Below are 27,766 nucleotides of genomic sequence, written 5' to 3'. Positions count from 1 at the left end.
CCCCGAAAATAACCAATAAAATATCCGATATTTTTATGCTCCCTCAAATTTCTACTCGTCTTTTCATATTTCTATCTTTTTTTGTTTTGATCCCGCCGGCGAATTCCTCATTTTACTCTTATTATTGACGTTTCGTAACACGGCCTTGCGAACGCTCGGTGACTAAGCTCGCACAATGCAGATCTCGGGTGAAGCCCTGGCGCGCACGGGCCCTGTTTCTCTCCTTCACACGCGTACCGATCGCAACCGATGGCCTCGGACCTCTCTTGCGTTACACTTTTGCCACGCCCCGATCGAACGGGTAAGCTCATCGCGAAAGTGAAACGCAATAAAGGAGCCACGCCGAGCGAGAGTCTCACAGTCCTCGCGAAGGCGGAAGAGAGAAAGAAAAGGGGGCTTGACGGGAGAGAGAAAGAGAGACAGAGTGATGGGGAAAGAAAGAGATGTGAGATCCTATCGATCAGAACTTCGAGACCTGGAAATCGGTTTTCTCGCAGCATCCCGCAGTTATCGACGCGCAAATAGATATTCTTATATGATCTCGAGTTTTCTTTTAAATTACTATATCTGACAAATATATAATAAATTTAAATTCAAATATATAATAATTTTATGTAAATATAAATTATCTATGAATCATGCATCCTATACCGTACGATCATTTATATTTCATAGAAAAAAGATTTGTGATAAAAAGGTGCTTGTGAAACTTCTTAGATGTCTTTCAACGATTAAGCCATTCAAAAGTATACGCTTACTTTTTAATTGTGGTACAACAGCTATTTATATGTATCCTGGATACGACTACACGGAAAGAACGGTTTTGCTGAAATATCTAAAAGTTTAATTAGATACAGATTTAAAAATAATTTTGACGGAAAAATAATTAAGCTTATTGGTTGCTGGAATGTCTAAACTTTTTACTGCCTTGCTCATCGTGCTTCAGCTTTGATGACAATTATTGTGATGGTACAATGAAATTATTTTCAGATCTGTATCTGCTTAAATTTTTAGATATTTCAACGAAATCAAGTAATTCTTTGAATGTAATTTTAGATGTGTCCTCGGAACAAATCATATTTTAATATCAAGCTCCAGAAGATGTTTTACGTTCAAATGTTTCGTCAAAAACAACGCGGCTGCGTGAAGATGACACGAGAGATGCGTACCATTTTCGTAATTTAACCAGAGGACTTCTCGAGAGACTCTCGAGAGCTCTCTCATCTCCCGCACCGTCTTCGTCGCCGCGTCTACTTGACTAAATTGCGTCAGGTTCTCGCGGTGCAAGACACGCCTCGCACTTCTCGATCTGATCTCGGGGCTTCTCGTTCCAGTTCGCGTGTGTGATTTCACCGGTCACTTACGTCCACTTGCGACACTCTCGGTCATCCGATCTCCGCCGAATTGCGACAGCCGGCAAAGCAAAGATAAAGAAAAAAAAAAGAGAGAAGAAGAAAGAAAATAGCAAAGGAGAGTAGAGGAGAGCGCTTGATCGCCGTTAGGAAACTGTAACGTTTGTTCGAGCGTGCGTGAGCTGCGGTGCTCCTCAGCACGCGAGCCTTATGTTACCTTTGTCAGTCGCGAATCATAAATTCCGACGACTATACGTATAAGTGCGTATCGTAACAACGACATTAATGATAAGGATATGTAGAATGTACGGCACTGTGCCTATGCAAACGTTTTTCACATAAGAGCGATGTATACATACCTAGAATTCGTATTCGAGGCTCAATCTTAGTTAGACAAAGCCGTAAGAGTAATGCTGCGATGAGCAATGTGCAATAAGCGTCAAACCTTTCGAGTATTCCTGAAATCTTTTTGTACAAGATTACATCTTTATGCCACGATCGCGTTTCATATCGTTGATATTACTCTCAAAAATATAAATATGAATTTAACATCATGTGATTTCTATAGCTCTTATTGATACTAACACGGTATATAGTGTGAATTCAACATCATAGATGTGGATTTAATACTTAAGTAGAATATATAAGTTATTATGCTAAAATGAACGTTAAAATAGCTGTAAAATGATATACGTGTAAAAATCATTTTTCAATCATTTACGATTCATTTTAATATTTTGACGTTATCTTGCTAGTCTACTTGGGTGTCATTAGTACGCTGGGTTTAACTTTTAAAGGGCGAAGATCTATTTTCAAAGTTTTACAACTTTTTCTTAAATATGGTTTGTTATAATTCGTTATTTCATTAAATTCCTTACTTCAAAATATGACATTGTTTCGGAGCCACTATAATGATTTTTCCGTCCTGTCGAAATTTTGTTAAATTCACATTATGTTAAATTCACACTATGTTGATATTTACATCAACACCGATACAATGAGAATTATATTCAACACCTATGATGCTAAATCTACACTTATATTTTTTAAAGTGTACACTTTCAGTAATTCATAATTCCATGAAGAATCTCTTCGATAACACGTCTAAATGTTATCTCGACAATAAATGCCATTCAAGAAATGACGACTTTAAGCGAATATTTACGAGTAAAAGAGAAAATTTCGCGATATGTGGACCAAAGTCAGTCTAATCTCGCAGCTATGCGTATACCATCACGACGACGTAACATCTTATTTCAATTAATTTAAGTCCGGCTTAGATTTTTATTATTTTAGTTACGAGAGAGAGAAAGAGAGAGATTTAAGTCAAGCCTGTAGCCATCTTTGGGCCCTACCACGATCTCGATCGTTACTATTCGTCGAATTCTAATAGAATTGTCAATCTGATTCGCACGAGTGTTCGTACCACCATCCTGTAATTATATATAGTCAACCGCGCGATATGTATTAAGACAAACTGTATAAATACTATCTCTAATTTTTATATGAGGTATATAGATACAAAAATATATATATACAGATTTATATATATATATGCGCGCGCGCGCGTTGTGTGTGTGTGTGTGTGTGTGTGTGTGTGTGTGTGTGTGTGTGTGTGTGTGTGTGTGTGTGTGTGTGTGTGTGTGTGTGTGAATATAGATAATATATACATATAAATATAAATCGTACCACCACGATTGTGATTTGACCGAGGTTACCGAGTATACGTACTTTTATTATTAGCCACGGAAATGATGCCGTGTGCCGAGTGGAGGAAGCTATAAAGCGCTCGTTACCTTTAGAAATAGTATTTAAGGACACACATATACATACACGATACATACACAAGTTTTCAAGCTCAGTTCAATCCTACAGATTCTTCTTATATCTATAGTCAAATATTGAAGAACATGGAAAAGGCGCGAAGTGCCTTTAATCGGACGAGCGATCGTAGTGTTATTTTATTGTTGCAATGAAAAAGATACGTTCCCTTTTAATAAACTGTATGTTGCGCGAAAGATGAACGACGTCTTCGTCTACATTTCAATGATTTATTCCTAAAAATAATTGAAGATTTCTCACTTTGGTGAAGAAAATTTATTTTTAACTTCGAAATTCTATAAAATAGCTTTATAAACATCTCAATTATTCTTTCATTTTAATTAACGTCTTAAGAACTTAACGTAAATGTCTTTATACAGGTATCAGAAAAAAATTATTACTCGAATAAAAACTGTAATAATTAAAAATTTTTTCGCAAATTATGTAACTCGCGTTTATTGCTTGGATTGTTAATTAAAACTGCTTTCCGGAATGATCCATTGAACTGTTCAATCCTTGCCATGACATGAGGACGCGGTTGGCTCATCAAACGGGATGATCGAGTAAAGATGACGTTTGTCAACGATCCTATAATTGTTCGTCACTCCTATTTTCCATATGACATTTATAGTTACGTAGTCACGCCTTTGTGTGTGCAGCACAATGATGACTGTATATATGTCAATATGTAATATTTGATGCAAAAAATATATATATATAATGATTCAATATATAAGGAAGACTTATTTGTGTATTAATTGTGTATTAATTTTACTCTCCACCAAATCCTTTCGAAGCTTTCAACAAGAACAAACTTTAACAAAAAGAATAACTAATATATATATATATATAGCGAAAATAATTTGTTATAATTGTTTTTACTTGATGCGTAAGCAGTGCACCACACACACACACACACACACAGTTAATAAATTTATTTTCTATATTTACTTTTATATTATATATTTATAAAGAGAGAGAGATTATTTTCTATTTTCAAAAAAATCAATATTCTATTTATTTATTTTCGAAAACTTTTTTTAGACATATTTATTTCTTCTAAAAATTAATAATCACACACAATCATTCTTTTCTTACAAATTCAATTTTTTTAACGACATTTACTCTTGAAACTTTTGTTAGTTGCCAGATATCATTAATGTATCACAGTCGTTCCGAAACGATATAAACTTGAACAATTTGAACAAGTATAAGCTGAAGCCTGGCTTTTAGTTTATAATATTGTTTTGGTTCATAATATTCAAATCGTGCGGTATTTTCTTTCATGCATCCAAATGCTTTTTAAAATCATCTGTTTTTTTTTTACAGCTGTACGTTAAGAAGGTCAATGGCGGGTTCAACCGAAAACAAGCTTGTTTTCAAGAATTAAGTTCTTTTTTTCTCTTTACATTAAGAAGAAGAACCGCAATTTAAGGTGGGAAACGAGGACTTGACCAGGGTCATAGGTGTATGAGAACCGGAACACTTGCATTACCAGTGAACAAGTTGGTGACGTGACTTGATGATAAATTTCGAAAATTATGAGACATATCCTAAACTATATCCATTTTATTCCTGTGCTATGGTTTTCACAACTGAAATTAAATTAAAGGCATTACATGATGCGTCATTCAGGATATCCAGAGTTAATTATATCGTAGCCGCCTTAAGCACAAATGATGATTAACTATTTCTCATCCCTTATAAAATTACAGTCCTGTTTATATTAAAAGTAACTAAAGTACAAGCGCACATTTGAATAAGTGATCTTAAGTAAATAATATTAGACATTTAATATTTATTAAATGACGTCTACCATCATTTTTTAAATTAAATATAATCGTATATTATATTTTGTACTAATTTTTATACTAATTTTATATAAAATAAATTCTTGCACAAAATTTCTCTTTAATTAAAGAATAAATTTAATTAGAACATTGTGCAAAATGCATGGTGTCTAGTGCTGTTTCGATTACATTCGATGGGAAAAAAAATTGTTCGTTTCGGAGACGACGTGAATCCCATAAATAAAAGTCTCACTCATCTCGACCAAACTTGGCCTGGAGGTGATCAGATCCAAAGGCACGGGCGGAATAGTGCGCTTCGGGCTAAGTGCCTTCTCTGCAGCCTCACCGAGGACATGACTTTGACCCAGATATTGGTAAACTGTGCCAAGTAGCCCTCGGATGCAACTCGTTTGTATCGTCTGACTCGAAATCATACCGAAACGATATGACAGAGATCGATCTCTTATCGCGCGTCGTGATATAATGACTTTCCAATCAATTCGCCAATTGACCTTGAGACTTCAGATTTTGATAAATAATTTATTCAAAATTGTTAAACAATGTTGCGTTTGTCATTATTATGCGCAATTATATAATATTTATATAGACAAATTTTTATCATAATTGCAATTATAGAATATGGCAATGTAAAGCAATGTACGTAGTGAGAGAAGTAACAATAATATGCAGCTCTTTAATTATTGTTTTATAAACAGGTATATCAGTATTAAAAAAATTTTATATACACAAACGTTACATTTATGATTACAACTCAAGAAAAATAATAAGTCACTATAGCGTCATAATAAGTCAAAATAACGTTAAAACGAATCGTAAATAAAAAGTGACTTTTAGTGAGACATTTTGGAGTCATTTTGACGTCATTTCGATATCATGATGACTTGTGTTTTTTTTGCGTGGGAATTTTATGATAAAAATAACATAAACATGTAAGATACTTCTCAAGCTATTATATATTAGAATGCATACATTTTAAGCTTTGTTCATATGATACGGATTGAAAAATCAAAATAATCATCAAGAATGCAGAAATAATAGTACATTATGGAATAAATGTTGCCGAGAGAAACTACATTATGTTAACCTTCTACAAACATATTTGCCTATATAAGTTGATCAGAATGGATTGGAAGGAATTTAGATCTATGAGACGTTATATACTTTTAATTAGAAATTAACGTTGATGTACTGCAATGGCGTATTGCAGTTAAATTGAATGTTTAAAATAAAAAAGGTGTGTACGTCAGAAGTGTAGATAAATTTAACATAGAACTCAATAATCATCAAATTTGACAAGTTGAATATTTTTTAAAACTGTATTTATTCGCGTTTCTCTTATACGTAATAAATGTTTGACATATGAATAGTTTTTTCGATAGCAGTATCATGCTTTAGCACATTATTCCTGCATTTTTGATGATTTTTTCGAAAATCTATAAATAAGATTTATATTTTTACAAATTTATATAATTTTAGAATTTAAATAATACTAGAAAAAATAATACTAGAAGAAATATTTTATATTATATAATAACTATTTCATAAAACACAAAGCAGCTTGTAAATGACATCCATCATCAATATTACAACGGAACGACGTTAAACTGAAGTATTTTCGATTTAGCCTTGACGACGATGACAATAAAGATGACTCGTCGGCAGGACCTTAACTAGCAATGAATCACTAACAATACGCATCTTCTTCGGAATTGTGACAGCGGAGAATTACCTATTTAAGACAATGCCAAATCGGTCTAAAGAACGTGTCCCCGCGATCCACGTGCATTTATTTAAGATACTTCCAAACTAGTTATTCAGCTTGACGTTTATAAGCCGTTACTTTGAAGGATAACGTTAATAGGAAATTATATAGCAAAACGATGTTCACGTATAATTATGGCATCGACGCATTCTTATTCTCGAAGCGGACCATTCATGTTCAGATTATTAACTGTGATCAAGCACAGTCATCTCATCCATTAGATGGTGAAACGAGATCTATTTACCAGATGAAAAGCACAATGTGAAAAAGTATTATGTTTTTGTGTTTATTTTTTAAATATACTACCCGTTATAAAATATTAAATGCAATAGAAATAAATTAGAAAGGAAGAAAAACGAGATTAGAAGAAATAATAAACGAAATTAAGTTGCAAATATAAAAAAAATAAGAATGTTCAAGAAATTTTAATGATGCAGAATTGGAAGTCATGGAGAAAAATGAGAGAGAGAGAGAGAGAGAGAGAGAGAGAGAGAGAGAGAGAGAGTGAATAGATAAATAGTATAAATTATTTTCTTTTATTGTATATTTCAAATCTTGTTGTAGAGCAAAGATATACATCTTATTTGAATTCATCAGTATAAAAGTAAAAAAAAATATTAATTTTTCATTAAAATGACACTCATGATTGTCGTGACAGTTAGTGTATCAGTAAAAATATTAATTAGTTACTGATAGACAGCTTATTAAGGCACTGCTTTTTGTTTTCTTCTTTGTTAATAATATATTGACACTATGATTATCACTTCCAAGGAACTGGTTCCAAGATCCATTGTTGATCGAGATTCTTAGTACAAGCCGCTATTGTAAGCGTGTCATCATTCGTTGTTGCTTGAAGACACATCTCGGAAGGCACGTGCAAAATTACTTTCGTCTAGAAATAATCATTGGTATTGTAAAAATCGCTAAAAGAAGCTTATCATAGTTAATATTCCATCAGTCAGAAATACGGTACTTCTTCATTATATTTCCATTTTTGTCTCTCGCGACCGCTACATGCCATTATTTTTACTTTTGGCGTCTTTTGTTGCATATCTCGTTCCGGTGCGTCCAAACATACACTTTCATCAGTCATTATCACTCCGTTTTTGGTCATCACGAACATCTGGCTGAGCATCGGCCGCGGTATACATGAATGTAAAACTGCGTTCCCTGAAGGTTGTCCATAAGAACCTTTCGCAGCCGGTCGCATAATGCACTTCTTTGTCTCAGCATGCACTATCTGATATGAATAATCGACTAATCTCAATTTAAAGCTATTTAAAAGTTAAATATTTTATATATATATAAAATAGTTTATATATATATGTGAATATATAATACATGTATCAGTTTATCGCATTATACAATAGAATCAACGATACCCTGCCGAAGAATCGGTCGTCTGTAGGAAAGAAATGTTCCGGCCACACATTCTCCAAGTACCACTCGAAACTCTTACATTGCAGTTTCTCGCGTAATGCTAGTCTCGAACGAATTTGCTGCTTATATCTCAGTCTAGCTGCCTCTAATGAAATTCGAGATATAAGAATCCGCTCATCCATGAAATTTAAGATCTAACTAAATAGATAAAATATAAATTCGTAATATATGATAATAAAATGTATCACTATTAATAGTAATCTCACCAGGATTGAACTTGAAATAGAACTCCGCCCATTGATCCATCCATACTAAAGCGACTCTAGCAAGATTGCCATATAATATATCTCCGACGCCGCCTGGAAAAGTGTAAGGGGAAGACTTTCGAAAAAGATGTCCGACATGAGAACATGGAGCAATCTCGATGCTGCCTCCACATTGCCAAGCTCGAAATGACAATTCCAAATTTTCACCACCCCAAATTCGCATCTGATCATCGTAGCTCCCCAACTTGAAGAAATAATCTCTATTCATTGAAAACAGCCCACCTGCCATTGCAGGTGTTCGAAATGGTTCAACAATGTTATCGCGTCTTTCCTTCAACAAACGGCCATTCAACGTCAGCCAACGAAAGTGTAAGTCCCAGTTAAACGCACCCCAATGAAGTTCAAACGATCTACAAAATTAATAATTTTCAGAATATTGATTAAAATAAAGTCTTAATCATAAACAATTAAGACTGTCTATCAAGATCACATTGGTATAAATGCAAAAATAAATAATTACCTTGTATAACTGAATGTATTATCGTTTATTATATCAATTACTGGAGCGACTATTCTTGTTGCGTTTTTACTAACCACTTCAAGTAGTGGCTCCAACCATCCTGCAAATATTGCAATATCAATATTGTATATAATAAAGACTGTTTCAAATGTTATTATAAAATAATAATAGTTTACCTACCAATTGTACATTCGCAGTGAGCATCGAGAAAAGTGAGAACTTCACCTTTAGCATCGTTCGCACCCAACAATCTCGCTTTTATTAATCCTATTCGTTCGTTAGATCTTAAAACTCTTGTAGGAACGCTCAAATTCTTCACGTAATCATCCAAAGAATTTTTTAGGAATTCTAGCAATAAATAACAAGGTGACAGAAGATTAATTTGTTACAAATAATAATAAAGTTGATATTATGGATTTATAATTAATTGAATATTCACCTCTTTCACTGTTATCATCCACAAGAATAATCTCTTCTAGTAGTTCTTTCGGAGATCTATTGATGACGCTATGTACTGTTCGCAATAGTGTACTCCAAGCTTCATTATGAAAAACTATGATAATTGACGTTTTCGGCAAATTACCTAAGTTTGCGTATCGTGAAATACACCTGTAAAATTTTTTAAATAGAACTGTTTAAAAGACATTTTACAATTAAATGATAAAAATTTATCTGACAAATTAGATAATAACACTCTTACTTTTTTTTCCTAACATCCGGAAGAGATCGATTTAGCGGTATTTTATCGCTAGCCATTAAATTAAATCGGTTAATTTGATATAACTGTTGCATTTTATAAAAGTCTTTTGGATGTATTACTACAGGTTCTCCATTTTTGCCTTCAAACGGCAGTGGGTTGAATAAATTTTGATTAATAACATCTAAAAAAAAAAAAATGTAATATTTCACAGAACTCACAGAATTCATCTAATGTATTACATTTATTACCTTTCGTGATGTTTGGAATTTTCAAGGAATCCACAGAGTCTCCTATATAGTGACCAACCACTACATGAATTCCTCGTTGGTCAATGTAATCTTTCTGGTTTTCATGTGATCTGTAACAGAAGTATGCTGAATTTAAATCAACATTTAAATCAATTTAAATAACAAGTAACTGTTAATTTATACCGGATAAAGTTATTTTGTAAATTAACACTTTTCTCTTTCCTCCTATACCAAAGCAGAAATTGGCATATGAATATAATGATCAAGAAAACAATTAACGTTCGACGTTGTCGTAATCGTCTTATTAATTTAGGCCACATTCTGCTGCTCATTAATCCATAATATCAATCTTGTTCACTTGTTCATATCCTGAACATATATCGACAAAGGATCAATTCATGTATAACTGATCAGTTTTAAGAAGTCCCACTTCATTTTATTTTACCAAGCTGTCTGAAATTATCACGCAGATTCAGTCTCTGTTATCACGAGTTCTTCGTGATCGATAGGTCAGGTCATTGCGACAAAAAAAGGAAGATTCCATGAACTTCTAAAGTGGACTCTGGAAGAAAAATTGTTTATTATTTTGATTTAGAAAGACTGCTTTTTAGGGGACTTATAATTTTATCTTTTAGCATGCCTTTTATATCAATATTTAAATTTATTTGTATAGTAAATCTAAGTTTGTATTGTATTAGCATTGTATGAATATACTTTTTTATTATATACTGATATGATAAAAACATTATTTATTATATTAATATAAGAAATAAGTTTTTTATAACAATAACATTATTTTACAATTGCAAGATAGTAATGTCGCAAAGGAAATCTAAATATTTAGGAGATAAAATTTAATATAAAAAAAATAGTGTTATAAAAAATATTAATAGATAAATATAACTATATAATAATTGCTCTTGAATCAAAGTTATTCTGCAGCATTTAAACTAAATGCAAAAGCAAATAATTAAAAAATTTATAACAAATTTTAAACACAATAATTAATCACGATATCGTGTAAAATATCAATTGTTTCGAATTCTTGAGTCGAGTAAGTTGTAACTCACTTTTAAGTGAAAGTAGACGTTGAACCTTCGTAAGACAATCAACAATTTATCACGACGCGTAGAAACCGGTGATGCAATGTCTCATGCAATCCCGTAAATGCAGCCCATAAAAGCGAGACAGCGAATGGAGTACTATTATACTGGAAACGATAGACAAGCAAACTTAAATGGACGTTCAGTCAGTCGACAACGTCGTGAAAAGCGAATGTGTAATATTACTTTACTAATATTACCTTGTCTTGAACGTTCTAACTCCCTTCAGTAACGAAAGCGAACGCTCCGACGCTAAGCGATTCGGAGCGATTCGCCATTCGCTGTTTTGTAGCACAATTTACTTTACAGCAATTGCAGCATTTGCAGCAGCCGACGCGCGGAAACACAGTCGGACGAGGATATACCGCAATATATCGTTGATGTCGTATGCGCTGACGATATCAAGAGAGGGCGGCACCGCCGACAATTCGCGTGCAGCACGCCACGTTGGAAGACTTGACGGGTCGTCGCATCTCGCCGGATCCTCGTCTACCGTTTTGCCAGGAATTTCCCTGTTTACGACCGCATCAGACACGAATCAAGGTGAGAAAACGCGTCATTCAATCAAAACGTTGATCGTTGGTCGTCCCGACGATCGCGTCTCGCTCGAATGACGGGACGCAGTTGGTCCCCGACGCAGTGGCAGCAATGTCGATTGCATTTTTTGACACTATTATCCCATTGCGTTTACGAGCAATTTGGAGCAGTTCACTGCTCTCGCTCGGATATTCATGCTTCGATGCCATTGTGTTACTGACGAAAGGATTTCTTTTCTAATAATTAATATTAACGCAAAATATACGTTAAGGGACGTTAAGACCAGGTTTTTCTCTCCTATCATATACAGATGAAAGTCAAAGAGCTGCTAAAGACAGTGAATGTAGCATGGTCTCCACCAGCTCAACATCCCATCATGCTGGCTGCTGGGACAGCGGCACAGCAGTTGGACGCCAGTTTCAGTACTTCTGCCAGTTTAGATCTGTATTCGCTGAATTTACAACAGCCTGGATATGAAATGGAGCTCCAGACTAGTGTCCCTAGTGATCATAGGTCAGTTACTTATATAAAATTAAATGTAATCTATCAGAGGTTGACTAATCAAGTGACTGTCAATTTAGATTTCACAAAATTATCTGGGGATCCTATGGAAATAATCCAGCAGGTATAATTGTTGGCGGTTGTGAGGATGGAACCATAAAAATCTATTCCGCTGCAAAGTTATTGGCTAGAGACAGTAACTGCCTAATAAACAGTCCTCATAGGCACACTGGTCCTGTCAGAGCAATGGATTTTAATCCCTTCCGAGAAGAAAATCAATTGGCTACGGGTGCTACAGAAAGCGAAATCTATATTTGGGATATTAATACAAACACGCCGACAACCCTTTCTAGAAGCCAGCAATCAGAAGATGTTCAACATATTGCCTGGAACAAACAAAGTATTTATATCAAGTTATGCTCAAAGAAGTTGCATGATAAAATTAATTATACAAATCTGGATTTATCAATAGCCAATATGATTCTCGTTTTATCTTACAGTACATTTAAAAGACATTCTTGTTTCCACATTTTCACAATACTGTATTATATGGAATGTGAAAGAAAAAAAACCATTATTCAAACTGACGGATACAAATTCAAGGGTATAATCTTTTCTATCTTGACATTGTGATACAATACACCATCTTTTTGTTTAGAAAAGATCTCACAATTGTTGTGTTCTAATTATGTATAGGTACGCTGGAAAGTTGCCCAGTGGCATCCAGATATTGGAACACAATTATGCTTGGCATCTGAAGATGATCAAACACCTGTCATTGAATTATGGGACGTAAGAGTTCCAACGTCTCCTTTAAAAACTCTACAAGGTCATCAGCGTGGTGTTCTTTCAATCGCATGGAATCCACAGGATGCTGATTTACTCCTGAGTTGTGCCAAGGATAACAGAATTTTGTGTTGGAACCCCAATTCAAATGCATTGGTAATGTTTTGAATATACATTTCAATAAATTAGTCAAATTTTAAGTATTATCATTTTTTAATGACAGAATGGTGAGGTGATATGTGAATTAGCCCAAACAGCTCAGTGGAACTTTGATGTATCTTGGTGCCCTAGGAATCCAGGTTTAATTGTTGGCAGTAGCTTTGATGGGCATGCTGTTGTCTATTCTTTATTAGGTGGACAACAGCAAGAAACATCTAACAAAATAGGAGATTCATTCCCAGGAATGGATCCTTTCGCCCAATCTACAATACAGACAGGAACAACAGCAGTATTAACAAAAGCTCCTAAATGGTTAAAAAGACCATTTGGAGCATCATTTGGAGTAAGTTTTTAATTCTGCTTTATACCGTACAATTTATTATATTAGACAGAGAATATTCTTTTGTAATAAAGTATAATTATTTAATATAAAAATATGATTTTCAGTTTGGTGGTAAATTAGTAATTTTCGAGAATCAGCCTACTGATCCGAACTTAGTAAACAAAAAAACGAATAGGAAAGTTATTATATCACAAGTAATTGTACAACCCAATCTTATTCAACGTTCCAACAAATTAAAAACAACACTGGAAACTGAGCAATTCAACGAGTTTTGTAAAGAAAAGATGGATAAGTCTCCGGATGAACATACCAAAAAAGTCTGGAGATGTGTAGGTGCTTACTTTGATGAAAATATGACAAAAAGTATATTGGAGATATTGGGCTACAATACTGAGATAATGAATAATAAGCTGAATCAGTTTGTGCCTCAAGATGATATAAACAACATTATAGAAGGTGTCTCTAATCTCAATAATGTAAGCTTTTAACTGATATTTACATCGTACTTTTTCTAGACACTGTTTTAACTTTAATTATATATGTTTTTTTTATTTGATTTAGGTATTAAATGGAAATGTTATGGTCGACAGTACTGTATTTGATGCTATAGCACAAGAGCAAAACAAAAAACTATCGTCAAATAAGCCTGCAGATAGTAATTATATCATAAATACTTCTGATGGTAATTAACACATATCAATAATATTAATACTATAATAAAATAAATTTACAAACGATTTACATTTACATTGTTTTCTTAGATGAAGATGGTCTTATCACTCAAGCCATCCTCTTAGGAAATATTGAAGCCGCTGTATCTTTATGTTTTGCTAGTAAAAGGTACGCCGATGCTATAATTCTTTCGATGGCCGCTGGTCCCGAACTACTAGCACGTACCCAATATAAGTACTTTTTAGAGCACTCTAGTGCATTAAATTCTCTCATCAATTCATTAGTTAGTGAAAATTGGGCAGAAGTTGTTAAGAACAGTGATATAAAATGTTGGAAGGAAGCATTAGTTGGTATATTCACACATTCCACTACACAGGAACGATCTATCTTGTGCGGTAAGTATAATATTATAGAAATAATTAATTATAATTACTTACTGTTCTCATATGTTCACAACATGAATTGTATATAACAGATATGCTTGGCGATCGCTTGGTGTCATGCGAAAATCCCATTTTTAAAAAACAAGCACAAATTTGTTACATTTGCTCCGGTAATTTGAATAAACTAATTGAAGTGTCCGATGGTGATATTCAAGAAGTGGTAGAATTGGTGGTAATAATGCAGAAAGCTTTGGAACTTCAAGGTATCAGGGAAGTTCAGCTAGAAGACAAAATTGCTACAGTGCTGTCTCAGTACGCTGAGATGCTGGCGGCAGAAGGCGATCTAGAAGCTGCCTTAAATTATCTTGGGAATAGTCAAGATCAAAGAGTTTCGATGCTGAGAGATCGTTTATTCAAAGCTTTAAGTTACATGCAAGAACAGAGGCATGTTACAAAACCTGCAGCTCAGAATTGTTATTATGAACAGACACGAAGAGTGTCACAAGGCCCATGTAATCCATTGCAGCAACCATTACAGCAAACAACACCTGTACAGAACTGGAACACAAATCCACTGAAACGATCTTACGGAGCTCCTACAAACCAGTTTAACACTCAGCCGTCTCAGTTGTATGGAATGCCTCCTCCTCCTCCTTCTCAATCTCAAGTGCAATCTACAATTTACGATCAATATTCTACATCACACTCGTACAATCAAACCCCAGTAGCGCAGCCTCCTATAGCGCAACCTCTTCCTCCGCCTCCACCAACATCCGGTTCCAATTTGAGTGGCTCGAGACCGTCCAGTGTCGGACCACAATCGAGAACAAAATATCTGATAGATCCATCTGTGAAATCCACTCCGTCATATGGTCAGAATACTTTCCCGTCGTCAAATCCATTATACAATTCTCAGCAAGTCTCACCTGTCCCTGGCTACCCTCAGCAAAATTCATATCAACCTCAGGTTCCTATACCGAGTAACGTCTATCCCAGCCAACCGCCAAATTTTATGAATAATCCTAAAGAACCAGAACCATACAAGCCGCTTCAGCCAAGCATAATGTCACCATTGCAAAATGTGCCACAGACTCAAATGTACGATCCTATCAGATCCCAACCTACTTCACAAATGCAGACATACGGGAACGAAAATACATATCAATTACCGCCGCAACCATCTGGATGGAATGATCCACCTATTGCGACAAGTTCCAGAACACAGGTAAATAATCTCGAGTTTACTCAATTCCATTGCTCAGTTCCGATTAGTCGCCCCTATTCACGTTATTTCCTTGTCTTTCGTTCGACTAAATCTCTTACCTTTAGATACTGATATATGTATATATTAAAATCATATAGCCAGTACTGGCACTATACAACGAAATGTCTGCGGAACATTCTGGTACTAAGAAGTGGAAGGCAAAACATTCAAAGGGTGTAGACGTTAAGGTAGTCGGCTTCACATGTCGAGAATGCTATATCTATAATATTTCATGTTATCGTAGAATATATTGTTATTGTTAGTGTTACCTACTTCCATACTTAATAGAATTAATCTGATTATAATGTAACCTTTTTATATTTGTGTGATATGAACTAATAAGCGGTGTTATATAAAAAAAGTTCAAACTGCTTTGCATTTTGAAACTGATTTCATGCAAATTATTGTTATTTATATCTTATAAGTCATAAATTTTATAAGTGTAAAAAATTTGTTCATACATTGTGTTATTATCACTTTAAGTATTAAGGTGAATTAGTGGAGCTTTGTTGTCTGAAAGCTTTCATGGTGTTATAGACGCGTTATCAATCACCACTGTAAAGTGGCTAAAAAGTCTATATTAAGAATGCATCGTTAAGAATAAATTATTTCTATTTTTCAGTCAAAGGATTATCAACTACAAAATCCAATAATGCATCCATTGCAAACTAATCAACCAGAATCAAGTGTAAGTGCCTTACATATAATTTTTAATCGTATTGAACATTTTACGGTCGATTTTCACTTAATTTTTTGTATATGAATTTATATGCACGAATTTTTACGTATTTGTATTTTGACATAACTTTTTCAGCCATTACCTCAGGACAATTTCTATCAAGAACCTCCTACGGTTTATAATCCACAATTCAGGCAAGGTGTATTGAATCCGGTACCACTTGACAAACCAGTTGAACCATTACAATCTGTAATGCCTGCAAGGGTTGCGGAACCTGAGAAACCTAAAGCACCTATACCCGAGCAACATATGCATTTAAAAACGATATTGGATGAATTAAAGAATCAATGCTATGAAAATGCAAAGAACCCGGTACTCATTTTTTAACATATATGTAATAATACCTACATGTATTTACATTTTTTAAAGCCAGCCATACATGTTCAAGTTAATATTTGTATTCGCATTATTTTTTTTAGCAAATCAAAAGGAAGATAGAAGATGTGTCAAAAAAATTGGAAGTGCTATACGATTGCCTTAGAGAAAATAAAGTAAGTCAGTTGTAATATTATTGTACATTATGTATATGTAATATAAATTCTTTTTTTCAGTTATCTCAAAATACATTGCAAGGTTTACATCAAATATCACAGATGATTCAAAATGGCAATTATACAGGTGGACTAGACTTACATACACAATTAGTATCAGGACCAGATTTTAGTCAAATAGCTTCCTTTATGCCTGGGATAAAAGTATTACTTCTAAGTGCCCTTCAATTGAGCGTTTACATTAGATAGAATGCCCCAAAATCTAAATTGTTCATATATATTCATTATGAATTTTTATAATTGTAAACAGCCTTAATGAGAGGATTATTTGTTATATTAACTTTGTATACCAATCGATAATAAGTAATCAATAATGTAGCAATTATATATCTGTAATCAATTTACTTATTATTTGCTAATCAAATTTTATATATTCTGCCTCGAAAATTATATTTTATCAGTTCTCAAGAGTAATTTTACATTATTTTGTTGATTATTAATCCTATTGTTAAAGATATATATATATATATAAGGAAATAAAATATTTACACACTCACACAAAGAGAAAACGTCCATCTAAGAAATCTACAGACAAAATGTTAAAAAAACTTCCTTTTAATCATTTGTATATATAATTATAACATTAAAATCTTATACGAGAAAATGAAACATGTTTTTCATAAATCTTAAAACATTGGTTTCCACTTTGTGTTTACTGTATACTTAATATGTAAAATAGGATTTTGCAAGAAATAAAAGTTATATGTTCTTTTTAATTGTATATTATATTTCTAATTTGCGTATGTTATATTTTATAAAATCTTTAAAATCTTATAAATAATTTATAAAATGTCACATAATTATTCTTGTTAAACAACATAATCAAGAATTGAGTTATGGATGTTGGGGAAATTGTTTATATACTATTAAAAAAAAATATTGTGTACAAGTTATGACTACAAATGTATGATGAATTTCAAATTAATTCAATGGATGAATTCATTTTGAGTGTCACTACACATTTGTAGTCATAATTTGTTTGGAATTAAAGTCGGCCATATATGTTCAAATAAATTTATCAAGTATACATGCGCAAGCCACTTGTACAAGTTCATTGAAGCGTGTGTGTAACAAAACCACACAGTTATTTTGCACAAGTGACTCGAGCAAATATGAAAATTCATTCGATACTTGCGCAAACTTGCGAAGTAAATCGGAGCGTGTATAGCGATGTTGCACGTTCAGTTGAAACTAAAGATTCTAAAATCTAATCAGAATGTCTGTTCACACATTGCTTGCACTTTTTGTACTCAGCATCTCCGTTTTCTTCAACATTCGAATGTATATATATCTCATTTTAAATGCAAAATGCTCGATAATGATATTGTTATGTTATTTAATGATCTATGTATACTATGTCTATAGTTTGCACAAGCATGCTTGTTCAAGTTTATTCGAGCGTGTGTATGATAAAACTGTAGTTATCGCAAATCAGCACACACATTCCAACGAACTTGTACAAATATACAATACTTGACAAGTTACTTGAACGTTTGTGGCCGACCTAAGCTATGCAGAATGACGTTTTGTTCATTAATAATAAATTTCTCTAATAGTTCATCTAAATATACAGCACCGTCTCGTGCGGCTTGTTGACGCATGGCTTGCTTAAATTCCTCACGTACTCCTTTATCAGCACCACGCGTAGTGACACGACGATCTAGAATGATTCTCATATAATTTTTTTATTTCTACAATATATAATAGTACATATATTAAAGAATATTATATATACTTTGTATAATCGCCATTCCTGTTGTTATGTCTAATGATACTCCTCCACCATGGTCAGACCATAAATACGTTAATTCTTCTAAGATATCTATACATATTATGTATGATTGGAATAATGGATAAATAAAACTTCCACGATTGAGAATTCGTTCTGTTATTGTAGTTAAAAGATTAGCTTCTTGCGGCCAATCTATCTGTATAAGGACCAATGCGTGTCCAATAGACAAATCTCCAATATTTCCAGGTGAAGAAAAATTTTCCTAAAGTCAAATCAATCATATATTTCAATATAAAAGGATTTAAAAAAATTATTACCTTTATAGCTAAAAGAAGCAATTTACAACAATATTGTAAAATAGGAAAACGAGCAAGAGTCAAATAATGTAAATGTCTCGTGCTTGGAACTGTCAGAGTGTGAGATATTTTGCCTGATGTAGTAGGTAACGAGTTTGTTACTGCAACAATATATTCCAACATAGCCTAGAAGAAAAATTATTTAATAGCTTTAGTGAAAAAAATACACTATATAATTAAGCTTAAGATCTGTCTTATAAGACTGACATTATTTACTGTTATATAATTAAGATTTAATGAAAATATAATCATTCGAATATAATCATAGCATACCTGGTAATCTTTCAAAAAGAAACTTGTACAGGCCAAACGAATATTAGTAGATAAAGTATTCCCTTCTAATAATCTGGCCCTTACTTCATGATGTAAACCTTTATATATTGCTAAATCTGTTAAGAATAGATTCAGCCAATTATCTATTCCGGATATTATTCGCAATTGTTGATTCAATTTAGTTATCTCTCTTTGAAGATAGTCACTACTATGTAATAAATCCCACAACTTTACTGCCAATGCTAAGCCACTGCCATTGTAGTCGCTGTCACTAGTTATTACTGTGCCAGCATTGTCATCTCGCTTTCGCTTTTTCAATTTAGATTCTGGTTCATAGAGTTTAAGATATAAGTACAAAAATGAATTGTCCAATAATCATGAACATAACATCTCACCTGCAGAATATACTTCTTCTCCAAAAGCCTCTACAAGACAATACATTATTTCTTCATTGTTAATGAGAGCATTATGCTCGTTCAATATTCTCAATAATACTACAATTGTGCACATCAGTAATTGCCTGACAATAGGCTCGTCGCACAGACCAGTGCTGTGCGCAATTGCATACTGCTGTAGTCTATCACTGTACGTTTCACGATTCCAAGGCATAGCGAATAAACTGCTCAATTCCCACCCTAATTTCTTACCCATCAGTTCCATGATTTGAAAAAGTCTGTCCCATGGATTTTGAATTTGCGTGTCTTGTGGCTGCTGTATGTATGCTAAGTAAAATTCTACAGCCTTGCATAACAATCGTAAACTAAGACGAGGACTCAATTCTACTACAGCATCACCAAGCAGTGGCAATGTTTCGCATGCCAATAATCTTCTGAAACCATTCACAGCTCGGCCTGGATGATTGTGTTTCTCTGCAGTTAACAAAGTTTCCACCAAACGTGGCTAAAGCAATAATGCAAATAAACATCTTGTAAAAATTAAACATCTTTGTTCACATTTTGAGATACGTACTCCATGAGTTGCTATGGTTTGAGGAAACTTGCGCAGTAGCAATAACAATAATTTACAATGTTCCATCGTATCTTCGCTATGATCTGCTGTCATTACAAGCAATCTATGTTGTAAATCCTGTGGGATGTGTTGGAACATTTGGCACAGAAATTCAGCTTCGCTATCACACTGTTCTAAGCGAAGACACGTTGTCACTGTTTCTATCTCTTTCCATATATCGCGATCATCCGGAAAATTTTGAAATCTGTGTTTACATTTACGAAAAGATTTAAAAAAAGTACAAATGTAAAGTACTTATATAAATAATATATAAATTATTATATTAAATATATATTTATACAACGTACACATATATTTCAATAGTGATTGGTACTCACATCTCGCTAAAGCATTTTGCTGCCTCTTTTACATTCTTTGACAGTTTCTCGATACGATATGCCTCAAACTGAAAAGTGGAAAAGTAGAAAAGTTTGAACATCACTATCCATATGATTTTACAAACTTTAATTTAAAACTAATAACTCCAAATTATGGAAGATACTTCCCGGAATAAATTAATTACTTCACTCGCATAAAAATAAGAAGAAAAGTATAAAGTAAATATATAAAATAAAGAAAAAAATCAGATGTATGTACAATAACGACTCAGGACTAACCTGAACTTTTGCACTATGAGGAAATAAAGATCTTGCAGTGATCAACCAGGATTTAGCGGCATAAATATCACCCGGCAATGCTTTCTTAGCTCTCATTATTAAATAATCTTCTTTGGATAACTGATTATCCGTACCGGATGGTTTTTCCAACATAATGTAATATTATATATAGTAACTCCGACGTGCATATATAACTCGCTTGTAGTCGTATATGACACAACCACACCAAACTACACCACTCACCAAGCACTCAGTGTATTATATAGTTTGTTTTTTATTCCTGCACTACACTGCACTGCTAGAACTCTTTTTCTCGCTTTCACCAAATATTAAACATAACCTATTTTACTTTAAGTTCTAAAAGTGTACACTAATTCACCCAAAAAAAACAGACCCCGCATTTCAGTATGTGTGTGTGTGTGTGTGTGTGTGTGTTATGCTTCCCGTAATATTTATAAATGTATCAAATATGATGGCAGTAAAATATTTAAATGATTTATCAGAGCACTCAGTTTTATCAACATAAATATTTGACACATCTGTGTTTACTTATTGATTACGAACACCAAATAATACCTGCTGCTGTTAATTCTTAATCCCTTTAAAAATTCAGAGAAAAATCTGAGAGAGGTCATCCCGGAGTTTTCGAGGCTCTATTTCATGGGCTTCGTGGCCTTCGAAGAACTGTCGAAATCGCTCGTTATTTTCGATTCGGAAATTACATATATATTGGTGATAAAATCACGATGTCAAAAATATGTGATGCGAGTCGAATCCATACTAAATCACGAATCACGATGCTGAAATGAATGTATATACATATATAAGATGCTAATTCGTTAATTGTGGGTTTTAACTTATTTTTATGAATCGCGAACTAGTACCTAATGTTCCTAAGCTTCGAAAAAAAAATCTTTTTTAATTCAGTAATGTATTGTAGTTCCTGAGGGGCTGAGGGGCGAGCCTTTTAATCTGCATAATACATATAATAGAGAATATATTTGAAATGATTTCAAATATTGGAAAATACATTGAGTGAAAAATTTTCAAAAACCCATAAACATAAAAATATTAAAAGTAAAATCTCAAGTATGTATTAGCAGAGATTTCTCTTTGATAATAGTTTAAGGATGGAAAGGTAGAAATAAGTCTAACCTGAATGATAGTAGTAAGAATACATGCATTATACGAGATGCATCTTAATTAAATAGCCATCAGTTGCCGCAAATGACAAATCATATGGTGATGTTCCAAAATTTATTGCCAGTATTAAAAATCTATAATGCATATAACGAGAAGTATAGATTTTCAATACTAGCAATAAACTTTAGAACAGCCCATACTCATATAGGCCACTCTCCCGCAAATTCCGTATCGAATATACGAACATACATCCCAAGGGATCGATTCTGTATCTTGAACCGAGGTAAACATTACAAAAGTGAGTAAATTTAATAGAATACTAATAATTTCATTGGTAAACATCTAATAAATTTGCTCACTTTTATCATTTTCACGTTGTTTGAAGATACAGAATCGGCCCCCTGAAGTCGAAACTCGAAAACTGAAATTTTTAAACGCGCAGCGTTTATATACCCTATCCGAAAACTAGCCCCATCCAATGAGCGCTCGAATATTTTGAGCCCAACGAGGCACGCACTCATTGGCTGATGTGTGGAAGGTGGGGATCGCGGCCCGTAGATTTATATAAATAGCGTGTAATTCGGAAACTCACACTTTTGCGAGTTTTGCGTCGAATGGCGCGGTGGTACGTCGTATTGCGTTGCGCGGTGTATTCCTTGATTTTTACACTCTTCGCCATCTTTGGACATGACCTTTCCTACATCTCCACTAATCTCCAAATACAAAACTGAAGTATCCTGATCACTGCAAAGAATTCTTATTGGAAAATAGAACGATTGAGAAACGACTCGAAAGGATCGTTGGATTCGCCAACGAGGTATTCAATAATTAATGAATATTATTAAATTATTACTATCTACATACATGACGTTAAAATATTGTAAGAATCGAACGCTTTTAAGAATCTTGAAGCTCTCTCGAGTGATTTTAAAACTTTTTATATACCTACTGGCGATAAAATCGCAGTGTCGAAAATAAGATGCGATGCTAGTTCGCTTAAATCTCGATATCAAAAATATATACATACCCAGATAGCAACGTGTTTGTCTTGTTGCTGGCATATTGCTCGCTAAGTATGCATTGCTAAGCATGTGTTGTTACCAGAATTGCAGTAACTGAGTCCTCATTTGTTGGCAACTCGATGCCTTCACGATATGATAACATTGAGTAGCAACTTGCAAGCAATTTACTGACAACTTTAAAATCGTCATCATCAAAATTCGTACTATTGCCATCATGTTGCCATAATAATATGCAGCATTATACAATGCTGTTATATTGCCGACAACGTAAGATAACATTGATATAGCTATCTTGCTGTTAAACTGCTGGCAATACGTATGCACATTGTTGTCTGCACGTTCCTACAATATTCGAAATCGTTGAAGACAACTCTATGGCAAGTTGTCAGCATCATAAGCAATCACAGATTTGCGAGACTTTGCTGAGACACGCTTTGCTATCTGGGTAGGTGTCAATTCGTACTATATCCACAATTATGAATTTTAATCCGTTTTTGTGTATATATCATGAACTCGCATCTATGCATATCCATTTGCAATATTATGATTTTATCCAGTATGTAGCTGCATACGTAGCTATATATAGTTAGATGTACTGACGTTAATATATGTATGAGCGATTTCGAAAAACGCCAGGATGATCTTCTCATATTTCTCTTTGAAAAATTATATATATTTACACGTTTATATATAACGTTTTATTAATAAATTGTTTATGAGAAAAATTGAAGATTATACTAGCAAAACTATTAATTTTATAATTATAATTGTAAGTTTATTTATGAGTACGTAAGTTCAAAGTTTCTATATGTGCAATAACAACACCTCAGAAGGTATATGTTCTTCTCATGATGGTTTCCATAGCTGGAAAAGTAGTATTCTGGGATATCGCCATTGCATAATACAGAGTATGGTCAACGGTCAACATTGTTAACGTAATACTACACATGCTTTGAAGCATTCTTTGATTAATCAATTCTTCTTTCTGATTGGTCAATCAAATGCTTGAAAGTAGTAAGACTTTGACCGCACCTCCTTTGTCATGAAATTATTATTTATTTTTTTTCCAAATAAAAAATAACATGATTGTTTATTAGTCTATCTATAAAAATACTAAAAACTTAATATAAATATCAATTATTATAATATTAAAAATTTATAACAATTTTAAATGATATAAAAATTAATAAATAATAGGATATAGATATATAAAAGTAGTGAATAATAAAAAAAATAATTAAAAATATATGAAAATTACAATACGATATGTATATTATAAAGATACAAATTTTTACTAAAATTAAATGTAAGATTTTTTAAATGGAAGAGATAATAATATCGTGTGCAATATACGAAGGAATGACTTAAATAGTTAAAAACGGAACATTTTTTTAATTGTACGTAAAATATATAACTCAATACATCTCTCGGTCTTCCACTTTTGATTATAGCACGGTAAAACGTCATTAATTGCAGTGATCCGCGTCAATCTGACGGCTCGAGGACCAACGATTTTTCTCGAGATTTTCCGGTCGGGACGGCACGACCGGTAACAAAGACGTAATTTTGCAAATCCCTTGAGCGATATGGAACGTCCGCGCTCGCGCGCTTGCGTAGGGCCCCGAGTAGTTCCATTTATAAAGATATAACAGCGGCCAAATCCGCTTACTTCGCGATTCCGTTATGAGCTGCTACGAGCCACCCATGGTGGGCGAAAAGCTCCCTTAAGTGGTTATGGCGCTTTGGCTTTGTATCCAACGGCTTTCCGACGGCTTGGCTTAAGAACCGGAAATAAAGCTCCATTGGCTGCGGCCCGGGTACTCGATTTATGCAGAATGGAGCCGCGATCGAACTCGCGCTGGTAGACTGCAAGGACCGCGGTGATCCATCATTGATCGTCCATCGAGCCCCTTTAGCGATGTTTCGCTACGCTCTCTAGAATTTTTAGAACAGAATGGCCCTTCATACGAAACGTCGAACTTCTCGCGTGATCCTTTACTCTACGCTCGGGGAAGAAAATAGTTTTGGTAATTATAACGTAATAATTCTGAAATTTAAGAACTCCTGCAACCAGGTTTGTAAAGTCAAAAGAAAATGAATTTAATACTGATTGTGAGACCTATCAAGATATAAGGCGGATTCATACAATCCGTTCTTATTTCAAGACTATCTTAAATAATGTCTTAAGACGTTAATAAGTCTCCCTCTCTGATTGGTTCGTGACTTCTTAAGACTATACTTAAGATGGTCTTGAATATAAGATCTGACTATGAATACCGGGATAATAATCTGGGCAATAAATGTAATAACTTGAGATGATTTTAGATTTGTAGCTGTAATACAAAATTGTTAAAGGATTGATGTACTTGGGTGTAACATTATTTTTTTAGTTATTTACACATAAACTATTAAATGAAAGAACAACTATGATATATGTATAGTTAAATAATTATATGTATAGTTAAATAACACTTAATATAATAGCTTATAACAATATCAAATCAACCAATTTCTCTAATTGAATTGTTTACTCTTAAGTAAACAGTGTTCAAATTAATATATGCACTCAGTAAATAATAACTGTATTAAATAATAAAATGTATTAAATTTGATCCAATTAAATTGGTTTACTTATATTAATTGTAACGTTAGCATTGCTTTTGTTTTCTTACTTTATACAACTTATTAGCTTTTTGATCATATCTCAATTTTACATTTTATCTCATTTTTTTAATTTTCTAAAACTTTTGTTTCGCAATACTTTTTTTTGTCAATAAGTGTAGCATCGTTGAAGTTATTGTGAAAATAATAAATTATACCAGAAACCTTTAACAAGAGAGATAGATTTTTGTCAAGTATTCTTCCCAAGAATCAACAAGATAAGTTTTTTCGCAAAAAATTAAATAGCATTCAATTAAAAGGGAAATTTCAGAGAAACGTACAAATAAAAAAAGAATACAATAAATCTTTTTTTTATTTTTTATAATACGATCTTTTGTATTGCGGAAAACAAACGTTCGAACACACCTGCGCTAGTTATTTCGAGTCTACGCAGGGATGACGATACGCGTTTCGCCAGCAACTAAATTTCGCGGGTACGAGACGGTTGGGGGTGTACAGTCGGTGACTGCGTTAGTTATATCCTCTGTCTCGGACAGTCTTCCCCCCTCGGTAGTTCACAATGGCATTAAAATTACCGAGAAAATTCAATTCCCTGCTGGATACGTATCCCACGCTCGTGTAGGTATATAGCCTACGTTCGCGCGCTCGGCCATGCGCGAAGAAAAGCGAAAAATCATGGCGGACGGATGGCAGTGTCAATCCTGAACGTCGAATGCGTTTAGATAGAATAAAAGGTTTATTCTTTTATTACTGCATTAGAACGTTCCTTTTCACTTTCATTAAAGGAGTTAAACAATTTAACTCAATAAATGTATTAATTTGACTCAAATTTAAATTATTGTTTATATACTTAACCATAAGTGCATACATTTATAAAATATAAATAAATGTGTGTGGTTAAGTAAAACTGAAACTTGAGTTCCTTCTTGGAATATAAGCTGTGTGTGAAGTAATAATTATTATTATTTTAGTTTACACGCTAAGAAAAGACTTGATTTAAAGTTTTTAAATTTCTCCTATTAAATACGTACGTTAATTTGAATGCTGTTTACTTTAAAACTGCAATTTGATCACAGAAATGGGTTGATTTAGTGTTTTTTTTTTTACTACGTGTTTCATATTAAAATAATAGATTTTGATACTCTTGGAAGTTAAAGATAATAAAATGTTATTAACTTAAGAAATTGGTTTAAATTTTTTTAATATTTAACAGTGTAAGCAGTCAAGATAATCGTGCATCATTTGATAATATTGTAAATAATAATAATAATGTGAAAATTAAGAAACGATCTCTGCCATGTTGTCAACAAATAGAGGGAGACGTAAATTTAATGAAGACAAAACGAAAACTTCATAAATCGGAATAGATCGGAGTATTTGAGTATTCTATTAAAATTTTATTAAAATTTTCTAAGAGTAGATTTTTAAAAGCGCTTAATTTTACGAATATACTGTTAAATTAAGTAGCTTTGATCATACTACAATCGCCAAACAATTTCGTCTCACAAGTAATTTGCTTTTAAAAAAAGGTTATTAAAGAAATATATGGTTAATTAATGGAAATATTGCTGGAGTAAAAATGACCCTAAAATTATCACTCGATAGTGTGATATTAGTGAAAGGACTATGCCCAGTTTGGGCCCCGGCTGAACAGTATTGAGACCTAGCTAGGATTGTAGAGTATCAAAAAAGAATTAAAAAGTTCCATATGCACAACTTTGTAAAATGAGTCCCTTGAGTGCTACAGCTGTTCAAAATTCGCTATTATAACCATGTATCGTGTATCACGTAGGACTGGTTTTATTCGATTTCTTGAATCATCTAGTATCTGGAATATATCCAATCTTAACGAAGACAACTAAAACCTTTTTTGAACCCCAAATGAATAGTTATAAGTGATATATATTAATCGATGAAGAGAGGAGAGAGACACTCAAAGTATGAAACAAAAGATTTTAATTGCCTAATTGAAATGTAGCCAATATATTATAGTACTCAGGAAACCTCTCCTATAAAGTTAGGCTTATGGAATTTTTGATTCTCTTTTGATAAATTTTAGGCATGTCTCAAAGTTGTTCATCCGAGGCCCAAATTC

The 27,766-nt window shown here is 33.4% G+C and overlaps 4 protein-coding genes across 6 annotated transcripts in view; 2 read left to right on the top strand and 2 right to left on the bottom strand.

The window, feature by feature from the left end:
* Positions 1 to 4,747, top strand: part of LOC108720779 (MDS1 and EVI1 complex locus protein EVI1) — a 35,405-nt gene extending 30,658 nt beyond the window's left edge. Inside the window, exon 3 of the mRNA XM_018444950.1 lies at positions 4,503 to 4,747. The gene's annotated coding sequence lies outside the window, so the exon portion shown is untranslated. The remainder of the gene's footprint in view (positions 1 to 4,502) is intronic.
* A 2,559-nt stretch (positions 4,748 to 7,306) lies between these two features.
* LOC108720778 (polypeptide N-acetylgalactosaminyltransferase 3) lies at positions 7,307 to 11,307 on the bottom strand. Of its 3 annotated transcripts, none has more exons than XM_018444948.1 (12): positions 11,164 to 11,307; positions 10,931 to 11,092; positions 10,044 to 10,422; positions 9,861 to 9,970; positions 9,613 to 9,793; positions 9,352 to 9,521; positions 9,093 to 9,260; positions 8,913 to 9,012; positions 8,393 to 8,802; positions 8,129 to 8,271; positions 7,720 to 7,986; positions 7,307 to 7,638 (listed from the first exon to the last, which is right to left on the bottom strand). In XM_018444948.1, exons 3-12 carry the CDS (start codon positions 10,190 to 10,192, stop codon positions 7,507 to 7,509), a joined length of 1,830 nt encoding a protein of 609 aa, XP_018300450.1. In that variant the 5' UTR covers positions 10,193 to 10,422; positions 10,931 to 11,092; positions 11,164 to 11,307; the 3' UTR covers positions 7,307 to 7,506. The 3 variants fall into 3 exon arrangements, with proteins under 3 accessions (XP_018300450.1, XP_018300449.1, XP_018300451.1); XM_018444947.1 differs by having other exon boundaries at positions 10,931 to 11,070; XM_018444949.1 differs by lacking the exon at positions 10,931 to 11,092.
* A 67-nt stretch (positions 11,308 to 11,374) lies between these two features.
* Positions 11,375 to 17,235, top strand: Sec31 (COPII coat complex component secretory 31). Its single transcript, XM_018444946.1, has 14 exons — positions 11,375 to 11,506; positions 11,811 to 12,013; positions 12,082 to 12,401; positions 12,502 to 12,605; positions 12,698 to 12,943; positions 13,011 to 13,289; positions 13,394 to 13,765; positions 13,851 to 13,971; positions 14,051 to 14,356; positions 14,437 to 15,569; positions 16,231 to 16,296; positions 16,423 to 16,659; positions 16,767 to 16,838; positions 16,899 to 17,235. The coding sequence occupies exons 2-14, from the start codon at positions 11,811 to 11,813 to the stop codon at positions 17,085 to 17,087; spliced, it is 3,648 nt and encodes a 1,215-aa protein (XP_018300448.1). The 5' UTR covers positions 11,375 to 11,506; the 3' UTR covers positions 17,088 to 17,235.
* A 513-nt stretch (positions 17,236 to 17,748) lies between these two features.
* IntS10 (integrator complex subunit 10) lies at positions 17,749 to 21,256 on the bottom strand. The gene is made up of 9 exons (XM_018444809.1): positions 20,885 to 21,256; positions 20,606 to 20,673; positions 20,229 to 20,472; positions 19,655 to 20,159; positions 19,260 to 19,585; positions 18,948 to 19,112; positions 18,634 to 18,892; positions 18,392 to 18,558; positions 17,749 to 18,337 (listed from the first exon to the last, which is right to left on the bottom strand). Exons 1-9 carry the CDS (start codon positions 21,035 to 21,037, stop codon positions 18,320 to 18,322), a joined length of 1,905 nt encoding a protein of 634 aa, XP_018300311.1. The 5' UTR covers positions 21,038 to 21,256; the 3' UTR covers positions 17,749 to 18,319.
* Between the last annotated feature and the right edge of the window lie 6,510 nt (positions 21,257 to 27,766).

The sequence above is a fragment of the Mycetomoellerius zeteki genome, unplaced genomic scaffold (assembly GCF_001594055.1).
Source record: "Mycetomoellerius zeteki isolate Tzet28-1 unplaced genomic scaffold, Tzet1.0 scaffold155, whole genome shotgun sequence".
Taxonomy (NCBI): Eukaryota; Metazoa; Arthropoda; class Insecta; order Hymenoptera; family Formicidae; genus Mycetomoellerius; species Mycetomoellerius zeteki.
The sequence above is the reverse complement of the archived record's forward strand: the minus strand, read 5'-3'. Positions and strand labels throughout refer to the sequence as shown.

What these genes read in the sequence shown, in the direction of transcription:
- Sec31 (XM_018444946.1), top strand. Translation starts at nt 11,811, where the DNA reads ATGAAAGTCAAAGAGCTGCTAAAGACAGTGAATGTAGCATGGTCTCCA. An exon ending in AGTGTCCCTAGTGATCATAG is followed by an intron (nt 12,014 to 12,081) that starts GTCAGTTACTTA and finishes CTGTCAATTTAG; the next exon opens with ATTTCACAAAATTATCTGGG. An exon ending in TATCATAAATACTTCTGATG is followed by an intron (nt 13,972 to 14,050) that starts GTAATTAACACA and finishes TTGTTTTCTTAG; the next exon opens with ATGAAGATGGTCTTATCACT.
- IntS10 (XM_018444809.1), bottom strand. Translation starts at nt 21,037, where the DNA reads ATGTTGGAAAAACCATCCGGTACGGATAATCAGTTATCCAAAGAAGAT. An exon ending in CTCATAGTGCAAAAGTTCAG is followed by an intron (nt 20,674 to 20,884) that starts GTTAGTCCTGAG and finishes TCCACTTTTCAG; the next exon opens with TTTGAGGCATATCGTATCGA. An exon ending in TCTTTTTGAAAGATTACCAG is followed by an intron (nt 19,113 to 19,259) that starts GTATGCTATGAT and finishes TTTTTCTTCTAG; the next exon opens with GCTATGTTGGAATATATTGT.
- LOC108720778 (XM_018444948.1), bottom strand. Translation starts at nt 10,192, where the DNA reads ATGAGCAGCAGAATGTGGCCTAAATTAATAAGACGATTACGACAACGT. An exon ending in GGATGATAACAGTGAAAGAG is followed by an intron (nt 9,261 to 9,351) that starts GTGAATATTCAA and finishes ATTTATTGCTAG; the next exon opens with AATTCCTAAAAAATTCTTTG. An exon ending in TCACTGCGAATGTACAATTG is followed by an intron (nt 9,013 to 9,092) that starts GTAGGTAAACTA and finishes CAATATTTGCAG; the next exon opens with GATGGTTGGAGCCACTACTT.